The sequence below is a fragment of the Ptychodera flava genome (genome assembly GCF_041260155.1).
Source record: "Ptychodera flava strain L36383 chromosome 3 unlocalized genomic scaffold, AS_Pfla_20210202 Scaffold_25__1_contigs__length_14229661_pilon, whole genome shotgun sequence".
NCBI classification, from domain to species: Eukaryota; Metazoa; Hemichordata; class Enteropneusta; family Ptychoderidae; genus Ptychodera; species Ptychodera flava.
This window is the reverse complement of record NW_027248279.1, coordinates 10,441,817-10,462,511: the sequence shown is the minus strand read 5'-3', so window position 1 is coordinate 10,462,511 and position 20,695 is coordinate 10,441,817. Positions and strand designations below refer to the sequence as shown.

The 20,695-nt window shown below is 36.0% G+C and overlaps 2 protein-coding genes and 1 long non-coding RNA gene across 3 annotated transcripts in view; 1 reads left to right on the top strand and 2 right to left on the bottom strand.

Moving 5' to 3' along the window:
* LOC139125243 (uncharacterized) overlaps positions 1 to 20,695 on the bottom strand; it is a 183,376-nt gene that overhangs the window by 159,628 nt on the left and 3,053 nt on the right. The gene's annotated exons all lie outside the window — the stretch shown is intronic.
* LOC139125262 (uncharacterized) overlaps positions 1 to 20,695 on the top strand; it is a 213,079-nt gene that overhangs the window by 189,857 nt on the left and 2,527 nt on the right. The gene's annotated exons all lie outside the window — the stretch shown is intronic.
* Positions 1,436 to 20,672, bottom strand: LOC139125247 (cingulin-like). The gene is made up of 4 exons (XM_070691343.1): positions 20,415 to 20,672; positions 19,550 to 20,287; positions 18,479 to 18,562; positions 1,436 to 2,694 (listed from the first exon to the last, which is right to left on the bottom strand). The coding sequence occupies exons 1-4, from the start codon at positions 20,608 to 20,610 to the stop codon at positions 2,348 to 2,350; spliced, it is 1,365 nt and encodes a 454-aa protein (XP_070547444.1). The 5' UTR covers positions 20,611 to 20,672; the 3' UTR covers positions 1,436 to 2,347.

Here is a 20,695-nt window from a genome sequence, read left to right as displayed (position 1 = left end):
ATGTCTATTTCCAGGATGATAAGACTGTATACTATGAACTATAATGAAATGAAGCACACACGGTTTCTAGCCTTTGAATATAAAACTGAAAATTACAGTCCAAGCAAGAATTTCTAGTTTAATACTGACAATGCAATGCACTGCAAATTTATCAATGAATATATACCGTTCTATCTGCCCTTGGAAAACGTTAAGACCAAAATAAATTAATAATCAGCATAAAGATGTTACACATGTACGACTCAAGTTTATGACTGCTTAAATCGGTGTCACAAAAATTATACAGCGCTAGCTTTTGCTTATTTTATGACAATCCGGGCATAAATGACCGAAAAGAAATTGCGACATACGAACAAAACTCTATAATTCAAGTTCTTTTAGAGAACCTTGCCCTATTTTAAGAGTACAGGAAATACAATATAACGCATTACATATCTACTATTTTGCTCTACAATGCATTGACATTGCAAGCCATGTGTACTTTAAGACCGAAACGTCAAAGAGAAGACTTTCGGCAAATCAATTACAACAGCTTTTGCTTTCCCAAAACCAGTTTTATTCTTTTCGAAATATATCTGAGTAACATATTGTAAAGCAAAACTATCTTTTGCTCATATTTCTGGAAATTTTATTGTTGGCTGCATCCATATTTTACCTTGTGAAGCCACAACCTTCCCATAGGAAACTGCGGATGTAAATTTCCTACGATGAGCATCACAGCGCCCTCTTTCAAAAGAATCTCATGATTTGCCAGAGGAGGCGCTGTCACGAAATCCTGCTTCACTGCACTGGGCTTCACAAGTTTTCATGGCCGGCCCTCCCAGCTGGCCATCACTTGCTCACTGTCAGATCATGGACAGTTTGGAATTTACCATCGCGATCGGATGGAAATATTTGTTGCATATTATGCAGGAGTTATCACAGGATATACAGGTAATGTTTTACAAGTACATTTCACTGACAAATGAACCGTACCGGTCGTTTGTCTCTGGTGTAATTGAGATCTGATGGTTTGTCAGGACAGTCCAATACACAATCTCATCAAAATATTCCATTGTTTGTAACAGGGATTTGTGATCAACTGAAAGACATTGTCAAACCAAACAGCATTGCCGTCTCACTTATAAATCACCGGAGTTTTTTCCAGTGAAAACAGTCAATCCATACAAATTACGGAGATCAATTTTTAGTCCGAAAACCATTTTGAGAATTAATGTTGAATTTTAAACTCTACATTTTCAAGAATCAATTGATTGTTTTCATTCATTCATTATGATTCATCAAAAGTTACTCATATTTTGTTCACAAAAATTCTCATCATGGATTCTGGTCACTATAGACAAGTCCAGCGACTCATACACAATAAAATTTTAGCCCACACTTGATGTCTAAATTTGTAATTCTATCAAATATTGAGAAATTCTTATCATGACCAACTTTACTTGGCATTCCAGTGACGTCACAAATTCAAACTGCTCATTGCAATCAATGCATTTATGAAAATGTCAGAAATTTTTCACCCAAATTTTTAAAACTTGGTTTTCAACCACCATAAACGTGTCCATCGAGTTGTGAACAAGAAATTTTTAGCCCACACTTGATGTCTAAAATTTCTGGATTTTGAGAAAAATGGAGAAAACCTACTGACCTACTTTACTTGAAGTCAACAAACAATCAATGACGTCACAGATGCAGACCGTCCATTGCTTTCAATGCATTTTCAAAAAATTCCTGAATTTTTCACCAAAATTTTCACAATTCTGATCCAGATGCACATGAAGTTCTGTGTCGAGTTGAGGACAAGAGATTTTTAGTCCAAACTTGGGGTGTAGGATGTGAAAAATGTGTTAAAAATGGTGATATTTTGATGAGATTGTAATGCATATCTATGTTGATACAGAGTATACAATGATTTGGTGGAAGGAGTGATACGGCCACTGCCCTGTGATAGCAATTGTTGTGACGTCATCATTGACTGCAATGAACTCTGGGTAATACCCAACACCTTCAAATAATACACAATCCAATTGTCCATCAGATATCAGTTTTACAATGCCATTCCACTCTGGTGTACAAATATAAATATTGCCGTGTGAATCAACATCCAAGCCTTGTGGAGACTGTAACCTATCATTGCGATATGAATTCAGAAAATTCAAATCAGAATCTAAAACATGAATGACATGTTTGTCTCTATCTGACACTAAGAGATGGTTGTTGCTAGTAGCCATTACAGAGTGTGGATAACTGAATTGATCACTGACTCTTGCAACAAGTTTTCCATCTTTGATGTTGTATTTGATCAAACTTTTACCTTTGCTGTCAGTGACAAAAATAAATGCTGCCATTACAGTAATGCTCCTAACCTCAATGTCTGCACTTTGGGGAATAATTTGAATATTTTTTTATTTTGGTCACAAATAATTATTTGGTTATTACCGATGTCAGTGATAAAGAAGTGACCATCAGGGGATATGGCCACAGCATATGGCTTGAATTTATTGTCAAACTGACCATCAAATCTGATAATTTCTATGACCACCTTATTCTTATTGAGTATTTGTATGCGATGGTTTTCTGTGTCACAGATCACAAGCTGATCTCCATGCCATGCCAGACCACGTGGTGAATTAAACTGTCCTGGCTCTGTACCAGACTTCTCACTGCCCAATACCTGCAATGTCCACTTAGAACCTGAAGAGTAACAAAGAGATCAAAGGTCAACCTAAATGTAAACAATACTGCAGGTAAGTTTTCACTTCTCTAGTTTTTGAAATTTATTGTTGTTAAGATTTTTTTCTGTATGACAGGAGTGAAAGATTATATCCATAATTTATTAAAATGTTACTGCCATTTTACCTGTGAAGTACAGAACAATTTAATGTCAACCTCAATGTAAGCAAAACTATTACAGGTAGGTTTTCACTTCTTTTGGGGAGTTTATCATTGCAATTTTACCATGACAGTAAATATAAAGTTTATTGTTTCACTTAGTTGTCATACAGGGATATTCTTTGATGAAGTCTATTATGTCAACTGTGGTCAATCTTTGGTTTTGTTGAAATCATTACACTATTTGAAAATACTTACATTTTAAAATGTGTAGAGTTTGCTCACAGTGTATTTTACTATGCTTCTCAGAGTCACAAACTCAAACCAAACCATTTTATGATTTATTATTGGTCTATAATTTTTGTGTATTCATTTCAAAAGAAAACATAAAAATGTCAATAGAGAATTGAATTTTAGTGCCTTGTTTTTGTTGAGTCACATAGAGAGGAACCGTGAATTTAAAATTATTTTATGTATTTTCCTTCTTGATTCAAAACATTGCTCTCTTAACTGTAAAAAAGAATAATTGAACATAATGTATGGGCAAAGTGCAAGTTGTACATAGTACAATCACCAAACCAAAAATTGAAATTCATCTTTGCAATTTGAAGTATTCTCATTTCCTTGTTTTATTGAGTTTTTTTAACTTCTTCGTTACAGTAGCACATCTTATTTTAAAACTCTGGCCAAGCATTGTATCTCAGGCTTCACAGTTTAAATTTTAAATGTTTTCTGCGATGGTCTTTGTCAAAGTTTTGGGGATCATGACGATGGAAAAATATTATTTATAGATTTTTACCCATGGCCCTATAAAATGGCATTCACTTGGAATTTCAAATCTTCAATGAGCAGCCCTTGCAACCTTTGAATTCTATTCATAATTATGTGTCTTTTATTGATGTCTAAGTTCATTTTCTAAAAGCACACATACCAAGAAATACAGGATATGTACTGAATGTGGTGTCAGACCATTGAAAGTACTTTGATGGGACAGTGAAAATTTTAGTTTGGTTTACCTCAGGTTTATTATCTGTATACATAACCTTCTTTTTTCAGACTAATTTGACCTCCATTACCAATTTGGCGTTGTCAAAATATTTTTGTCTCATCAGACAATATTTATAATGATTTTCAGACGTGCCGCTATGGTATCTGTAATATTGCAATTCTGTGCAATACATTTTGCAGTACAGAGTTATCCAATGAATATTAACAAAATATCTGTAATATTGCAATTCTGTGCAATACATTTTGCAGTACAGAGTTATCCAATGAATATTAACAAAATTCATGACAACTGGGAATGACTCTTGTTTTCTGTAAAACCTAAAAATCATCCATGTTGTTTGAGATTATCTTGACAGTTGAGAAATACCAACACAGCATGTACATCAAAGGAATCACAATGATCAGTCTGACTTGTATTCTAAAAAACATCTCAGTTTAAATCTGACATCAGTTCTTTGTTATTCAGGTCAATCATAGAACTCATCAATTCAGTGTATTGTTCTTCTGTACTTGACATTGATTTTACAAGAAGTTGAATTTTTGTATAATGTAGCAATTTAACTAAATATCCTGCATAGCGGCATGTACATACAAAATTAAGATTTGTGATGACACAGATCTAGTTTGAAAGTCCACAGAGTGAGGCTCCCATCTCAGGATACACTACAGTATAAATTAAAGCTTGCAGGACTCAAATTTGCACTTTGGACAGCCAGAGTTAAACTTGTAGTATTATCTCTCTTGGCGAATTATGAATGTATTCAATATGCAATCACACTATCATGAGATGAATTAAATTTCTGCTGGAATGACAGCTCATTTTGAAAATTTGATAGCTCAGTCAATTTTGAAACAATGATATACATCAATTTGGAACCGGCATTGACTTTGGAAGCTCTTGTTATGAGTTTAGTTAAAGTAGCAGAATTTAGCATGAATTGACTGGAATGACAGTTCATATTGAAAACTTCAGCTCAGCAAAGTTATTCTTGAAACATGGTGTGTATTGATTTCTAGCCTGTATTGACTGTTGCACCCCCTGTTATGAGTGTAGTTGAAGAAGAAAGAATTCAGCATGCACTGTTTCAATGGATGTCTATTGAACACAAATGACATTGTGTTTACTGTTTTGATGTTTATTTTGAGCTTTGATGTTTTAAAATCTCAATACCAACTATACTTTTACCAATAATCCTAATCTTATGGATTGTGTTTTATGCTTGCATGTCATTATAAATAAATAAATAAATAAATAAATAAATAAATAAATAAATAAATAAATAAATAAATAAATAAATTTTGATGTATTTGTATTATGCTTGCATGTCATTATAAATAAATAAATAAATGAATAATAAATAAATAAATAAATAAATAAATAAATAAATAAATAAATAAATTTTGATGTATTTGTATTAAAAGGGCCAGTAGCTGAAACTGTTGGTGACTTTGCCTGTCCATTTGGTACGTGATTTACACCTGAGAAGGTTAAAGTTATCTATAGTCTTATGGTTCTTCTCAAAAAAACTTGTTGACAGTATTCCACACCTCAACTCAGCTGATATAATGACTTCACCTGACTTTTTGGTGAGTGATTTTGGCAAGAGAAAGTGAAAGTCTGATTGTTTTCCTCCAAAAAACATGTTGAGATACAAAGTATTCTGCTTATCAACTCAGCTTGTACATGAATGAACTTCAAAATATTATTTTATTGTTAAATGGTGAATTCCAGTTGGCAAAACTATTAAAATGTTGTTTTTCAACATGAATTAGGGGTATGGCACAAGAAGTGACAACAATTGAGGAACAAAACAAAACAAAACTGAAAAAAAAATCAAAAGTTACAACTATTGTCTGTTAAAGTGTCTCTCACTCTTGTAAGTGTAAAAGATTGACTTTATTTATGTTACGTTGATTCCTAAGACTTTAACCTTTTTGTTTTATTTTAATTAGGAACAGACTGAAAACAAGTTGATGTCACAATAACCAAATGATAGAGGGCGCTGTTAGCCTATCAGTAGGCAAGACCTGGAGTCCTGTAGGGTAGGTGTTTATGTTTTATGACAGATTTGCAAAATCATAGTGTCAGGATTTTGAGACAATATGCTGCTTTTAGCTGAGTCTGTGTACCAATATTTCAGATCTATGACAACACAGCAACATACAGGGAATCAGAAACAGAAAGATAGACCTGTTATGGTTATGACACAAACCATCATGGCATGGCAGGAAAATTATACAGAAATTAATACAAATTGACTAGTGCAATTATGTTATGTTTATTTCTTGTTTTTGCAGTGCAAATCAGACACAATGTATTTGTGATTTGTTTTCATTATTCAGTGGTTCTGTGTAAGAAGAACACATACTTCATATTTTCAATGTGCATTTTATTTTTTGCAACCCTTTAATAGCAGGGACTCACTGAAAACAATAGGAGTAGCAGGGCGCCCCTAAGTCACCAAATGATTAGCCAACTCATTAGCCAAATCAAAAATCTTTTAGCCATTTTGAGTAACTTTTAGCCAGTTTATGATCTCAAGTGTGGCAACAGCTTTCTCGTCATTCAGGAGTCCCTAATTTCACAAATAAAGTTGTTTTGTATGATGTTCATGATGGTTTTTACATTAAAGAAATATGTGTTTAGTTTTTGCATTTATAATCTGTGTTTTTATGACATTTCAGGGATAGAAATCCTTTTTCATTTTTGGTGGTAAACTTTAAACACCAGAAATAAAATTAGGTAGCAATTGAATTCTAAAGATCTGGTAGCAATGTTAAGTGTATATTACAAGAGGTACAGATTGAATATTTCTGCCACATTCAGTTAGTATTCACAGTATGATAGCTTTTAGTAAGTTACAGGCTTCTCATGTGGCAAATTTATGCAGTCTTCCATAACCTAAATGTTTGAGCCACACAAGTAAAAATTTTCCATGCAGAAGACAGTATTTATGGTATAGCACAATGGCAGTGTAGATACAATTATTGTGGTATTTAAGGCCCTGGTTTTACTTGTATGTCATAGTTGTGATCAAGCAGGCTGAAATAGCATCTTGAGTATAAGTACTTTTCTTGAGACAAAAAGGGCTGGGCCAAACAAAACTCTTGTAAAACAAGACACAACGATATATGTTCATTTAAATTACTCACTGTTTGAGGGTATTCATTGTTTTAATGATTAGGCCAAAGTAATTAAATTCTTTGTTTTGCATCCAAACTAAATGGGAAAAGGTACGCGTCTAAGAGGCTGAAAAACACACACAAGAAAATTAACACAATGTAATTTGATTGCAGCAAATAACAAATTGTAACAAAATTTTAGTTCAGAAAAGCTAAGCGGTCATGTCCTGTGTGTGTTTTTCATGAAAACCTTAAAAACCTAGGCGGGTGGGGACGCAAAACAAAGAATTTAATTACTTTGGCCTTATGATAACATTTGGCCCAGATATATTTTCATTTGATATTTTGATATCATCAAGAAATGTCTGGTGATGTTCACTTCTAGATCATTAAACTGGTGGAATCTACAAAAATATTAAAATCATTCAGAATCACATAATTTCTTGTATAAGTTATAGCAGTTTGAAAGTAGGCCGAATTGGAGTCAGTCAAGCTGAATTCCATTTAAATTGGAAGGCAGCAAAATTACCTTTCACCTATTGGACCACCCTAGGTGGTTTTTTGTGAACCGTAATTGTAAACTTAAGGGGTCTTCATGCATAACATAACATGATGAGATGACCTAGACTTGACCTGTCAGATAACCTCAGTTTTTCTCCTTTTCCTTTGTATTATGACTCCGTTTGTGAAAGTTTCCTTTGAAATAATGGTTTTTACTATCAAACTGAGTAGTTGCAGGCCAAATTTTGATACAGCAAAGTAGGTAAAACTTTTGATAGACTCAAGGACGACACAGGACTCACAGAGGCAAAGCAGGCCTCAGTGTATTCATGGACTTCATGATGTATTTGTAGTATCGAACAGCAACAGTGTTTGTTTTACGTACCAGGGAATTTGTAACTTTGTAGAAAGGAGATTAAACTGTTTCAATACATTGCAACTTTGTAGGAAGGAGGGTAAACTGTTTCAACATCTTACAACATTTTATTGTTAGGTGTAGTTTTCTGTTGAGGAGGTCTAAGAATTCAATAGCCACTACATTAGCCAAACAGGAATTTTTGTAGCCATTTTTAACTTTCTTTCGCATTGGCGAATTGGCGAATAGGTAGCGGGAGCCCTGAGTAGCAAATTACATTTGGCACTGGAAATGCAAATAAAAAGTCACAGAAAAAGTTACTTAGTTGCACTTAGAGAACTATGTCACATTAATCAGCAAATTTCCTTTCTCAACCTATAATGTTTAATCAATCTTGGCGTGCCTCTCACTTTATTTTTATTTATAACTGACGGTAAAATGGAGCAATTATTCATGACAAAATTCTACCAAAACCATAATAGCATACTGCTGCTGTGACTTACTGTTGTACCGGTATAGGACTTTTCACTAGCATTAACTCAGTTTTCTGTGTAGCTAAGTACAGACAATTCAGAATTGTCCTTGTGGCTGTCAACACTTAATAATTTCACCAGTTAAACTTAAATATTAGGGGCAGGTCACCCTAAAATTGAATCTTTATCAGTTTATGCCCAATCAATAATGTTCTCGAGCATTGTGTGAAAACTTGTATAAATAAAAAAAGTGAATCAAAGTTGTTAAAACTTAGTGTCTAAGAGCATCAACTCAGATCAATAGCAATGTGTAAAATTATATTTAGGGAAAACTATTTCAACATTGCTTCCATCATACAGTGTACATGTCTTCAATGAATATAAATTTGTTGACATTATGCAGAATGTCAAGTGCCAAATCAATTATAACACTGAAATTTCTTTGTCCTAGACTGTGTTCACAAAAAATGACTAGTTTGGGGGGGGGGGCTGGAGGAATTTAGGGGGATTTGAAGTTTTTTTAGGGGTAGCAGATGGGGACTTGAAAGTTCAGCTCTGGCAGTGGGGGACCTGAAAAGTTTTTGTTTCTTTTAACGTTTTACATTTTTGGATTCCAAAGTTTGGTTGATATGAATAACATTTTAATGTCATCAAATTGTTGTAATGTTAGCAATAATTAAACAAAATATAGAACAATTTTGTCACATTTCATGACTTTTATCTCAAAAAAGTCTAAACATGTATGATTTTTTGTAAAAAAAATCAAAACACATGGGCCTAGTAATGGGGCAGAAGCTGCTACTGATAATTTTTTAAATATTTCTATGCAATATATCAAATACAGTTTCTTACTGTATTCCTACAGCATGCTGAAACACACAATATTCAGTTTGTCGACAATAAGTCTGACTATGTAAATATGTATTAGGTGATAACTGATTTACAATCCAGACTGACAGTCAGTTGTCAGTGGTACAAATGCACAGTACACATACACAGGCTGTGTTGGCAAGCTGAATACTGGACAGTTCAACATGCTGTAGGGAGTAGAACAAGAACGCAGCTGTATAAACTGAATAAAAACATTGTCAATATTATCAAAGTTAATACAGCTACCCTGCTACTGCAGTGTCATTGTCACTGCATACTAGCAGTGATAGAGATAGTTCTGACTCTGATATAGTTCATGAAAAGTTTGGGTCAAATGACAGTGAAATATACTTGGAAGTATCAGGAATTTTGGAATTATAGCACATGAATACAGGGCTTGACAATTCCTGTCGCCCGACGCCCGGGACAAGTGAAATTTACGTTCGGGCAAGTCAAAAATAAAATCTGGTCGCCCGCCGGACAAGTTGTTTATACAACTTCTGGTGCAACGCGAACCTAAGTTGCGATTTGTGAACGTGTCGCCCGATTTGCATTGTCGTTCACACAAAATAAATGTCAATCACTGACTTTTTTAGATACAATTGTGACGTTCTTCTGCGATTCATTTGCCGACTCACACAATGTTGCAATTTTTCGATGATCGACATGAAATTGTTTCATCGTCCAATTAAAAAATTGCTCAAAATTTGGCGTAAACAGCATTTCTTTGTTGTATGCTGACTGCTCCGCCCCAACAAATTAGGTAAAAAATTGCAAAACCCAATGCCATAGTAGGCAATCGACCGTGCAGTACTTCAAAATCATTTATGCGGCCTCGCGAGGTAGACGAACATTGTTGGCAGATAGTTTGTGGAGTGATCGCTGTAAATATGAGTATTTTACGGTAATATTTCCACTAATGCAAACAAGGCATTGTGCATTTTCGCGAGCCAGAGCGTAATTTCCGCTCCGCAGACCTACCCAAAAACCAAGCAAAGTTGTTGCCGTAAAGAGGCACGGAGTTTACGACTATGGGCATTGTGTAACTCTGAGAAACGACATTGTGATGATTTACGACGGCGCCACGAGGGCCAGCGTGAGTTGTGATCGTCTGAGAATCGACGACTCGATGTGATGATCGATGTTTCTGACAAAAGATCTAAACATAAGCGTTATGATGGGGAAAACGCCGTAGACGTTATCTCCCGAAATGGAATTTGGAAAGCACAGTGGCCTTGGTTGAAATATGACGGTTCCAAAATGTTCAGTACGTCGTGTCTCAAATACCCCACCATTGCCAAAGCATGGAGGTAGGAAGAGACTACCTCCATGACCAAACCAATCGAAATGCTTTTCTTGACAGATACGACATGTTTCGCGTTGAATCGATAAGGTCTCACGAGTTTAGTCAACCGCATTTAGACTGTTGGCGCATCGCAGATGAGATCGTGACGGGGACAATGATTGTGGAAATTTTGTGGGTCCGCTGAGCCCGATAGTACGGTTTCACTTGCCAACAATCCGATCGCATGCACTCGCAATGCGTGAACCGAATGACGACGACCAGCGATAGAAACTGACCAATCTTTTTACGACGGCATTAATGCTTGTCAAACACGGGAAGCCGATGTATGATATGTACCTTCAAATTCAATGTTAGCCCTGCGTACAGGTCTGTGTGTTCCCGGCGTCATACGGCCTCTTGTGGTGGAGGCCGTATGACGCCGGAAACACACAGACCGTACGCAGGCCTACTTCAATGTAAACTTTTGAAAAAAATCGGCGGTAACATCGGCGAAAATTACCAAGATAAGAATGCCCTGAAAGCCGCTACGGAATTCGTCGCAAGTATTTTGGTCTTGATTATTACAAATGGAGGACAAGTAAAATTTTTGAGAGGACAAGTGAAATTGAAAATCCACTTGTCCGACGGACAAGTGAACTTGAAATAAAATTGTCAAGCCCTGTGAATATAATCAATTTTAAAGAACAAAGATTGGATCACCATATGCTTGATTTTCTAATTTTCACATTCTCATCGTAAAATAACACAAAGTAAAACTTTGAACCGAAAGAGTCAGTAATTTCAATGAAAAAATGTGCTTCTGAATGTAATTTTTTATTTTCTACCAAATTTGCAATTATTACACCCAAAATTTTAGAGATTAATCTCTGAAATTTGGGTGAAATAATGGCAAATTTGGTATTTATTTATTTATTTATTTATTTTATGGAATATTTTTGTACACCCATCTCACATTCCATATGCCTCCTTGGATTACTCGGGTCAAAAGGTCACTCTGGGAAAAATAAAAGGCATGGCTATTTACAGGCATTTAGTCAATAGACAAAAGTTGGCTACATTGACACTTGGGCCGATCTTTCCACCAAACTTTACATGATTTTAGCAAACTTAAATAACTTATGCTTCTCAGAATGTTTTACTCAGCCATTGGCACGATAGAATGAACAAAGTTGCGGGAGACGTTTTGTAGTACGGTGTGGACTGTGCCCAGGAGGCTGTGTGGCATCAACGATGGAATGAAGGTGCGACCACATCTTTCTTATTGCACTCTGCATGCAGTTTGCAGATGAATCGAAATCGCATATATACAGTATTTGCCTGTTTTTGTTCGCCTTTGTTGGCATTTTATACGTTGGCTTTGGCAAGTTATTTACCAGTGTCATGTCAGTTATTGGCTGGAAACTTTCTACCCTGGTATACTTACGGAATAAAGACTTGAAGATGAACTGAGGCTTACTGACCATCGTCTCCTTGACCTTCAACAAAATGACCTTTGACCTAATGTGGTTGTTACAAAGGTGAAGACAAGCAAAATGGAAAGTGAAAGTAAAGCCATTTACTTTCTTTATTTTATTATTGCTGTAACATAGCGGCTTTAAGTTACTGAACTGTCAAACATATCAAACATATAGCAATTACATTTGAATTTGACAGATAGTGACATGTCTTTGTATGAGTGGGGTTCATGATGGGATTAAATGAGCCATTTGATACACTGTCATTGACATTCATGAACACACAATTTTTTAAAGACTTGGCCCATTTTTCCATATTTAGCAATGTATAACTAATTTTGCATATCAGCTGACAGTAGATACAGAGTTGAATTAATCTAAGCTAGCAGTGTTACTATACACCCATCTTCAGTCAAATTTCCAGGAAAGGTTTTATTATCATTTTATACCTCTCAACCATCTCTTGCAGGATTTAGGAAAGATCGTAGGCTTTATTGATTCACTTTATCATTTCTGCAGGGAATTTGTCAACAAACTGTTAACAAGGGATGGTCTTCAATTTAACTGACGTTGGCCTCCGTCTTTGCAGGGAATTGTCAACAGTGAAATGAAATGTATTAACTGATAGAACAATGTCAAACTTTCTTTCTACTTGCAGATCAGATGGTATCACTATCACCAGGCTTACTTAGTCTGGTAAGCCAGAAGTGAAGGTGACTCTGCCTGAGAAAGCTAGCAAAGATTTGTGTACTGACAGTGAGAATGTCAGGGAGCTTTTAGGGTGCCAATACTTTTCCATGTAGACAAATCAATATGATGTAAGGAAGGCGAAATGGCAAATCTGGAAACTTAAAATAAGTCCATGAAGCACAGAAATATCACCAAGACAAAGAAAATTAACATAATGTCTTTTGACAACAGTCACACTGTTACATTGGTCACTGGATTTCATTCACCAGAACTGAGTAAGAATACACTGGAAAAATTCAGTGGTGACAATTCAAAACCAATTTCAAACGGTGATCAACGAAATGATACTGTTATGCAAGCAGCACAGATATCACCAGCTAAAGATATTTCCCAAAATAGCTTCAACTGAAGTCAGTTTTTCTAAGTGAATATTTCTTTCAATAGGTAACAGGATAGATGTCCTATACTGTCCTGGTCAAAGGGTAACTGTATCAACTATATAGACTATGAGAGGGATACTGTCAATTAATTTATGACAGTTTTAATCACACTATACCTAAGTTATTTTGTGCTAAGGTTGTTCATTCTTACAGATTCAAGGCAGTCTGTCAGGGTTAACCACATTCCAGTCCAGCAACAAGAGGGTGGTACAGATTGTGGCTTGTTTGAAATATTGCTTTGACAGTCTCTCTTTCAGAGCCATCCATTTTCACTTCAGTTATACCTTGCTGGTGCGTTCGTTGTTGACTTTGTCAATTTAATCCGGTGATAATCTGGTGAGAGCGTCCACAGATTAGTAATTTACCCTTGATTACTTTGGCTAATTAGGCACTCAAACTCATCAGATAATAGACGCAGCATGTTGATAAAACGTATACGCAAGATTGTCGGGCAGTGCTAAGTTAAGACCGAAATACCAAAGGTTGGTAGAATATATCTTTATTAGCGATACAACGAAACACCTACCCACCCCTGGGGACGGACATGTAGACAACGCCCTGTGAGTGAACACAGGTCTGTATGCAGTGTGTACAGCGCTGTGAACACAGGTCTGTTGCAGTGTGTACAGGCTGTGAACACAGGTCTGTATGCAGTGTGTACAGTGCTGTGAACACAGGTCTGTATGCAGTGTGTACAGTGCTGTGAACACAGGTCTGTATGCAGTGTGTACAGCGCTGTGAACACAGGTCTGTATGCAGTGTGTACAGCGCTGTGAACACAGGTCTGTATGCAGTGTGTACAGCGCTGTGAACACAGGTCTGTATAGCAGTGTGTACAGTGCTGTGAACACAGGTCTGTATGCAGTGTGTACAGTGCTGTGAACACAGGTCTGTATCAGTGTGCAGTGCTGTGAACACAGGTCTGTATGCAGTGTGTGCAGTGCTGTGAACACAGGTCTGTATGCAGTGTGTACAGTGCTGTGAACACAGGTCTGTATGCAGTGTGTAAAGCGCTGTGAACACAGTGTAAAGCGCTGTGAACACAGGTCTACATGTATGCAGTGTGTAAAGCGCTGTGAACACAGGTCTGTATGCAGTGTGTACAGTGCTGTGAACACAGGTCTGTATGCAGTGTGTACTGTGCTGTGAACACAGGTCTGTATGCAGTGTGTGCAGTGCTGTGAACACAGGTCTATATGCAGTGTGTACAGTGCTGTGAACACAGGTCTGTATGCAGTGTGTAAAGCGCTGTGAACACAGTGTAAAGCGCTGTGAACACAGGTCTGTATGCAGTGTGTAAAGCGCTGTGAACACAGGTCTACATGTATGCAGTGTGTAAAGCGCTGTGAACACAGGTCTGTATGCAGTGTGTACAGTGCTGTGAACACAGGTCTGTATGCAGTGTGTACAGTGCTGTGAACACAGGTCTGTATGCAGTGTGTACAGTGCTGTGAACATAGGTCTGTACATTAAAGATACTATGATATGACGACATTATTGAAAGTCATTTAACATTTTTACTTCAGCAAATTCCTAATTTGCATACTTTATGAGAACATTTCAGTCAATTCTTAATTTGCATATTTTAATGAACTTTCCTAATTGGGGATATATACTTGGATTCAGAATTAATTTGTTGTGAATATTATTCATTATGTTGATCATAACACTTTCATTGAAGTTGCAAACATCTGGCAAAGGTTCAAATTTGCACATAAATGCAATATATAATGAAATAGGTGAGCATTTTCAGTTCATATCTGGTTATCTATGTTTTCTAAAAGTGAACTGACTGTATAGTCCTTGTTCACTGATTTCCAATGAGGGAACAAATTCAGTACAATATTAGTGACTAGCACTAGTAAAAGCAGTTGGTCTTTTATCACATTCACTATTTGTCAGTTACAAGTCATTTTTCATGTCAAGGAATGCATACACATTCTGCACTTTGACCATTTGACACCAAACTTTGCTGCAACCCTGCTTTCAGTGAGGGGACTATGAACAGTGCCCTCAGTGGTGAAATACATATAATATTTTGTTTTTTGTATTCCATTCTATTTCCTGGTGGTTCTACACTGTTAACAGAAATCATTTCATTCCACCAATCATCAATCATTTAATAATGCATTGAATTTGTACAACAAAGACAATAGAGGACTATGCAGCCATAATATGAATGAAGAATTGATCAGAATCAATAAAATTACTTATTATACACCTACGTCTGTAACCTATGGAGTTTCGTCGTACAGTAAGTTTCGGTATCAGAGGACGCGGAGTCCAATAACTTTGACGCGGAGTACAATAACTTTAGTTGTTATTGGACGCTATTTGACCTTTGACCTCAAAACACCTTTACGTCAACGCGAGGAAAAAGAAGAGAATATTTACAATTTTACAAGAATTAATACTTCTTAACATTCAGTACTTCACAAAGCAAATCATGGTCAGTCCAAAACCGGTGAATTTGAATGAAATTATGCTGCTGACGTAAAATTTCTACCACGCGCACTGCGCAGCGCGGGTTGAAATTTCATTCTGTGCGCTTAGAACTGAACGCGTTCAAAGTCTGCTCGCGATCGCTCAGTGCAGAAGCATCCAAAAACGCCTAAATTTCGACTTTTTTCAAGTAAAGTTGGACTAAAAATGTGTATAATAATAAGGTTATTCACAAAATACTGGGATTTATGTCCTCGTACATCGTACGCTACGGTATTGTCCTCAAAGCTACGCGTCTCGGACAATACCTCCGCTGCACGATGTACTCGGACATAAATCCGGTATTTTGTGAATAACCTTATAATATCATTACTCTAAGAAAGTGCCTCATACTATCCTGATTAGTTTTTACCCACAATTAACTGACTACTTTACTATGATTGATAATTAATTGTAGTTTCACACATTGCCTTAAAGAAATGTCTTTTTCACTGAATCCAAAAGCTACTTTGCTGAAATTTTTGTTTGGATGTACAATGAAAATCAGAGATTACAAAATATTGAACATCATTTTTGAGATAGAAGATATTCATTTACTCAGATATGTCTATTGCCTCATTGCACAACACCACATTGTACTTGTAAACATTTTCAACTTTTAACATTATGTTTTACTTTTTCAGTTCATCACCAATCTTGTCATGGGGAGAGAAAGTTTTCCATGTTATAGCAAATCAGATGAAGAAGTTGTAGATTTGAAAATTGAAAGGTAAACAAAAAGTATTCAGCTCACTGTGCCTGTATGATAATTAGGTGGAAGACTTGAAATTTTTGATCATATCGACGGGGACTTTAAAACTTTGAGGGTATTGAGGGGGATCTGAAAAGAAAGGAAGATTTCAATCGTGATTCCTCCAGCCCTGACCCCCCTTTTTTTCTGAATGCAGCCATATAAGGCTATAGGTGATTGATAATTTGTTATCATTTACAGAAACTTAAGGAGTCAAAAAATATATAGTGCCATTCTCTACTTAATTGGCTGTTTGGAAATTATAAGGACGATGAAGTTCAGCAAAATATTGGCGAAAAGTTTCTGATATGCTGCACATAACGCTGTTTCAGTAAAGATCATCATATCAAAAGTCTCACAATTCAATTGCTACATTTTGCATAAATTTGAGGCATTCCACTGGGTATGTTAAGATAACATGTCATACATGCTAGACTTTGTCCATCTAAACATACAGAATGTAACTCAGTACGATTATTGATAGCCGCATTCTCTCTCAACTTTTTATTCTGTAGCCATAGTGATAACCTGATAAATGATTGAACTGAATAACAGATCACTTCCAAGTTTAACTGGTGATGTTGTACAGGAATAGCTAAATGAAGTCATTCAGATCATTCTGGGTACATCAGGAGGCACAAAACCAGTAATTAATTTCCCATAGGCCACCACAGTAGCGTTGAGCTCAATTTCCTATTTTAAAAAATTCAGCGGCACGAATCCTCTTAACAGGTGTTAGGTCAGTGTCAGCTTGACTACTGATGAATTTTTCGTGTGGGCAAGTCAACGGAAATTTTGAGATAGCGATGAAAATAGCACCCTCAGTGGTGTTTTTGACAAAATTCGGGCTTATTGTTATGATTTCTATGGGCCTAGGAACTCCTCATATTACCACAGAATACTTCAGCCATTATTCACAACAGTCTGCTTTTGATTCAGGCAGAAAAATACCGGTATCTTTGCAAAAATACTTCACATTAAAGTTCAAACTTAACAAGCATCCATGCAGGTATCAAAACTTCAAGGTCTGCACTATTTTTCTTCCGAACTATCTTCATGGGTAATGAACTCAGACGTGAATTAGTGGTCTTGTGCCAGGATATAGAAACATTCTCACAACAGATATTTATGTTCCATAAATTTATAATCAGTTACCTGCTAGCAGAATTCAAGCACAAGTAAAATCATACAACATTGCAGTTCTTTCAGCTGAATGGTTTTTTTACCTGAAATTTGTCGTTGACTTAGGTGTCATTACATGATTGTACAACATCATTTCACTGAAACACTGGTTCCTTAGAGGGCAAATAATCTAATGTTCGATGCTGTTTCTCTATCTAGTTGATTTTAATGTCACCCATAGTCTCTTGTTCATCTCCTGAAAGCATGTCTAGATACACAGACCTGGGCCTTTTAGACTAATTAAGGATGATTATTATTAAGGTGATGATAAAAGTAAACTTGAGTCACACGTCAACATATCATTAAATAGTGTAATAAAGCTATAATTAGCCCTTTAGCTAAATTCCTATAATTATGATAATTTAACTTTCAGATAGTATTGTGATACTGCTTCCTCAGTACAGAAACAGAATGCATTTCAAAGGTAGATAATAATTAGCATACTTTCATGTTTCATATTGAGATATTTGGATCAACTTGGCAGATACTAAATACCCTTGATCATTTGTTTGTTCAAAGGCTGAAGGAGACTATAATGGCAAGCAATGTGATCATCAAACAGTCACTCTCTACAAGACATTAACTTTACATTGGATCTATTCTTGATTGTGTTTACTGTCAACGTCAAGGTGAAAGAGCAGCCTGACATGTTTTCAAGTTTTACTCAATCAAAGTAAAAATTACCATTTCTGTGGTAATACATACTTGGTTAATTATGATTGAATGATAATTGACTTGAATTACAGGTGACAAAATAAACATGAGAAAAATTAAGATTGTATAATATTTTGAAGTGGCTTGTCAGTGTGTCCAGTAGCTATTGTCGGTTGACTTTTTGCTAAATTGGAGGATAATATACAGACACATAGTTGCTTGTCTGATTGTGTGATATCCTGAAGCCTGATGTCTGAACTGACCCACCTTGCTAAATTACGTAAAAATATTCTTTCTACCTAAAATACACAGTATATTGTTACAAACAAACAATTACTCAGATTTATCAAACTCTTACCTCCATCTCTACCTATTGATTCTTTCTCACCAATGTAGTCTGTACCACCAACAGGCTGTGGTTCAACAGTGGAGGAAGTTTTCTCTGAAACAAAAACAGCTTTATGGTAATTCAGACATAGCAGCAGTCCATTTGTCTGTTGGTTTCATCTCAGACTCAGGTGATGCTGATCCAGGCTTATATAGTCAAGACCCCCTAGCTCCATTGTAGTTGACCTTAACAAGAACCGCCTAGCTTGTCAAAACAGCGTTATGGCAATTTGCTATTGCCATCAAAGGAAAAGAAGTTCCTCTCAGATAATTGTGTTTTCAACCTGTTTTTTTGCAATTTAAATGGAAAGAATCTACCACTGGGCAATTATAAAAATGAAGTGAACTTTATTGCAATAGTAAAAAAAACATATTTAGTGTGTGTACAAGAGCTTGAGAAATCTATCAAGTAAATGTTTATGTGATGTGTCTGTATTACAAAGATTGACAGGTTTTTTTACTGTACCGGTTTGTAAATCCCAAGCAAATCTGATAGAAATGCATGAGTATGAAAAATGAATCATTCTCGTATTGTTATGCAAATTTTTGAGGACCAGTTGAGTTTACCTTTGGACCAGTGAAAAAAAACAACAGGTCACTGGTCCTGGGACCAGTGGGGAAAAGGAAATTGTCAGGCCCTGATGTAAAAAGTGCTTTTCCATACTTAATACATGGGAATTAATGTAAATGTGTTTGGCATAGATCTTGTACTGGTGAATTAATGCAGCATGTTGTGGAAACTAAGTAAATATATTTTTATAGCAACAAAACGTAGGAGAGAACTTACCATCAATGCGCAAGTTAAGTGTAAAGTTGTTTTTGCTAATGCTTATTTACTTGTAGATAAGTTGTATTTCTTATATATTTCGTGGATGCAATAATTGCATTGACTTGTAATCTGTAATCAATACTACAGTTACTGTTTGTACATCTTGGCCAGAGATCATTAGTGCTGAATACATGAATACAGGACAGTCATCATGGTCACTCATGATATATGCAAAGTTGATATCTAGAGTGTGTGTATTAATGATGATCTCACCAGTGTTTCCATCTGACTCCTTGGTACTCTCTTCATCACTGTCTAGACCTATTGATATGGCTTCTGATATCTGTTCCAGAGTCTTTTCAGGCAATGATGGTGTACATGTACTCTTGTCTACTCTGGGAATCTCACTTTGTTTACCTTTGGATTCTAATTCTTTAATTCTCACAAGCTGACTTTTTATTATTTCATCTGCCCTTACAAGCTCAGATTGCTGTTTCTTGTTCATATCTTGTACTTTTACTACTTCTATTTCTGCACTTTCAAGTCGTTGTTCTAGGTTGTTTTTTTCCAAAGTAGCTTTGGTACATACTTTTTCTCTTTTAAGATTTTCTTTTTCTGTATTTAACAAACCCTGTAAAATTAAGACTTCCTGTTTAGCATTTTCTAGTTGCATCTCTAGACTGCTCTTGTCTTGCATAGATTTTTCTAGTTTATTTTGCCAATCTGTAGACTCTGCTGTATTTTCTCTCTTCAGCTGCCTTACCCTATTTTCTACTGTTGATAAATTCCCCCTTAATTTAGTGATTTCCTCTTCCCTATATTTCAGTACAAGTTTTAATGCTTCTTGCCAGTCTGTCTGATCTAACTCTAATGACCTTTGACCTTTCTGATCTACCAGTGTGTGTTTGACGTTATATGGAATCAAACTCCTAGCACTCAGACTATAGGGTTTAGCTGATGATTTGATACACAGTGGTGCTCTGCCATGTTTGAGAAATTGATCTGCCAGACCTGCAAAAAGAAGAAATGTTTAGTCAATGAATGTGCATGACAAAATGTGTATTCTAACAAGTCAAAGTGAAGGGAATACACTGGATTGCCAACTTTCCAAATTAATTACTGATGCAAGACACCTTACCATACAAATTATGTGTATCACAGTCAGTGTCAGTGACAAAGAACTCTCTAACTCCCAGCACTGACAAGATCTCCTGTCTGGTGGATAGGATGTGTTGAATCTTCTCTGTCATCTTAACCATGAATTGTATGAAGTCCCACTGATCTCCTCTCAGTGCTGTGTAGTTGTCAACATTGAATATGGTAGGTAGGTACATCTCAGCTGATGGGATGAGTCTATAGGCTTTGTGGGTTTTGAATGCTAGTAATTTTATATCTGTGATATAAAAAGCAATACTATTC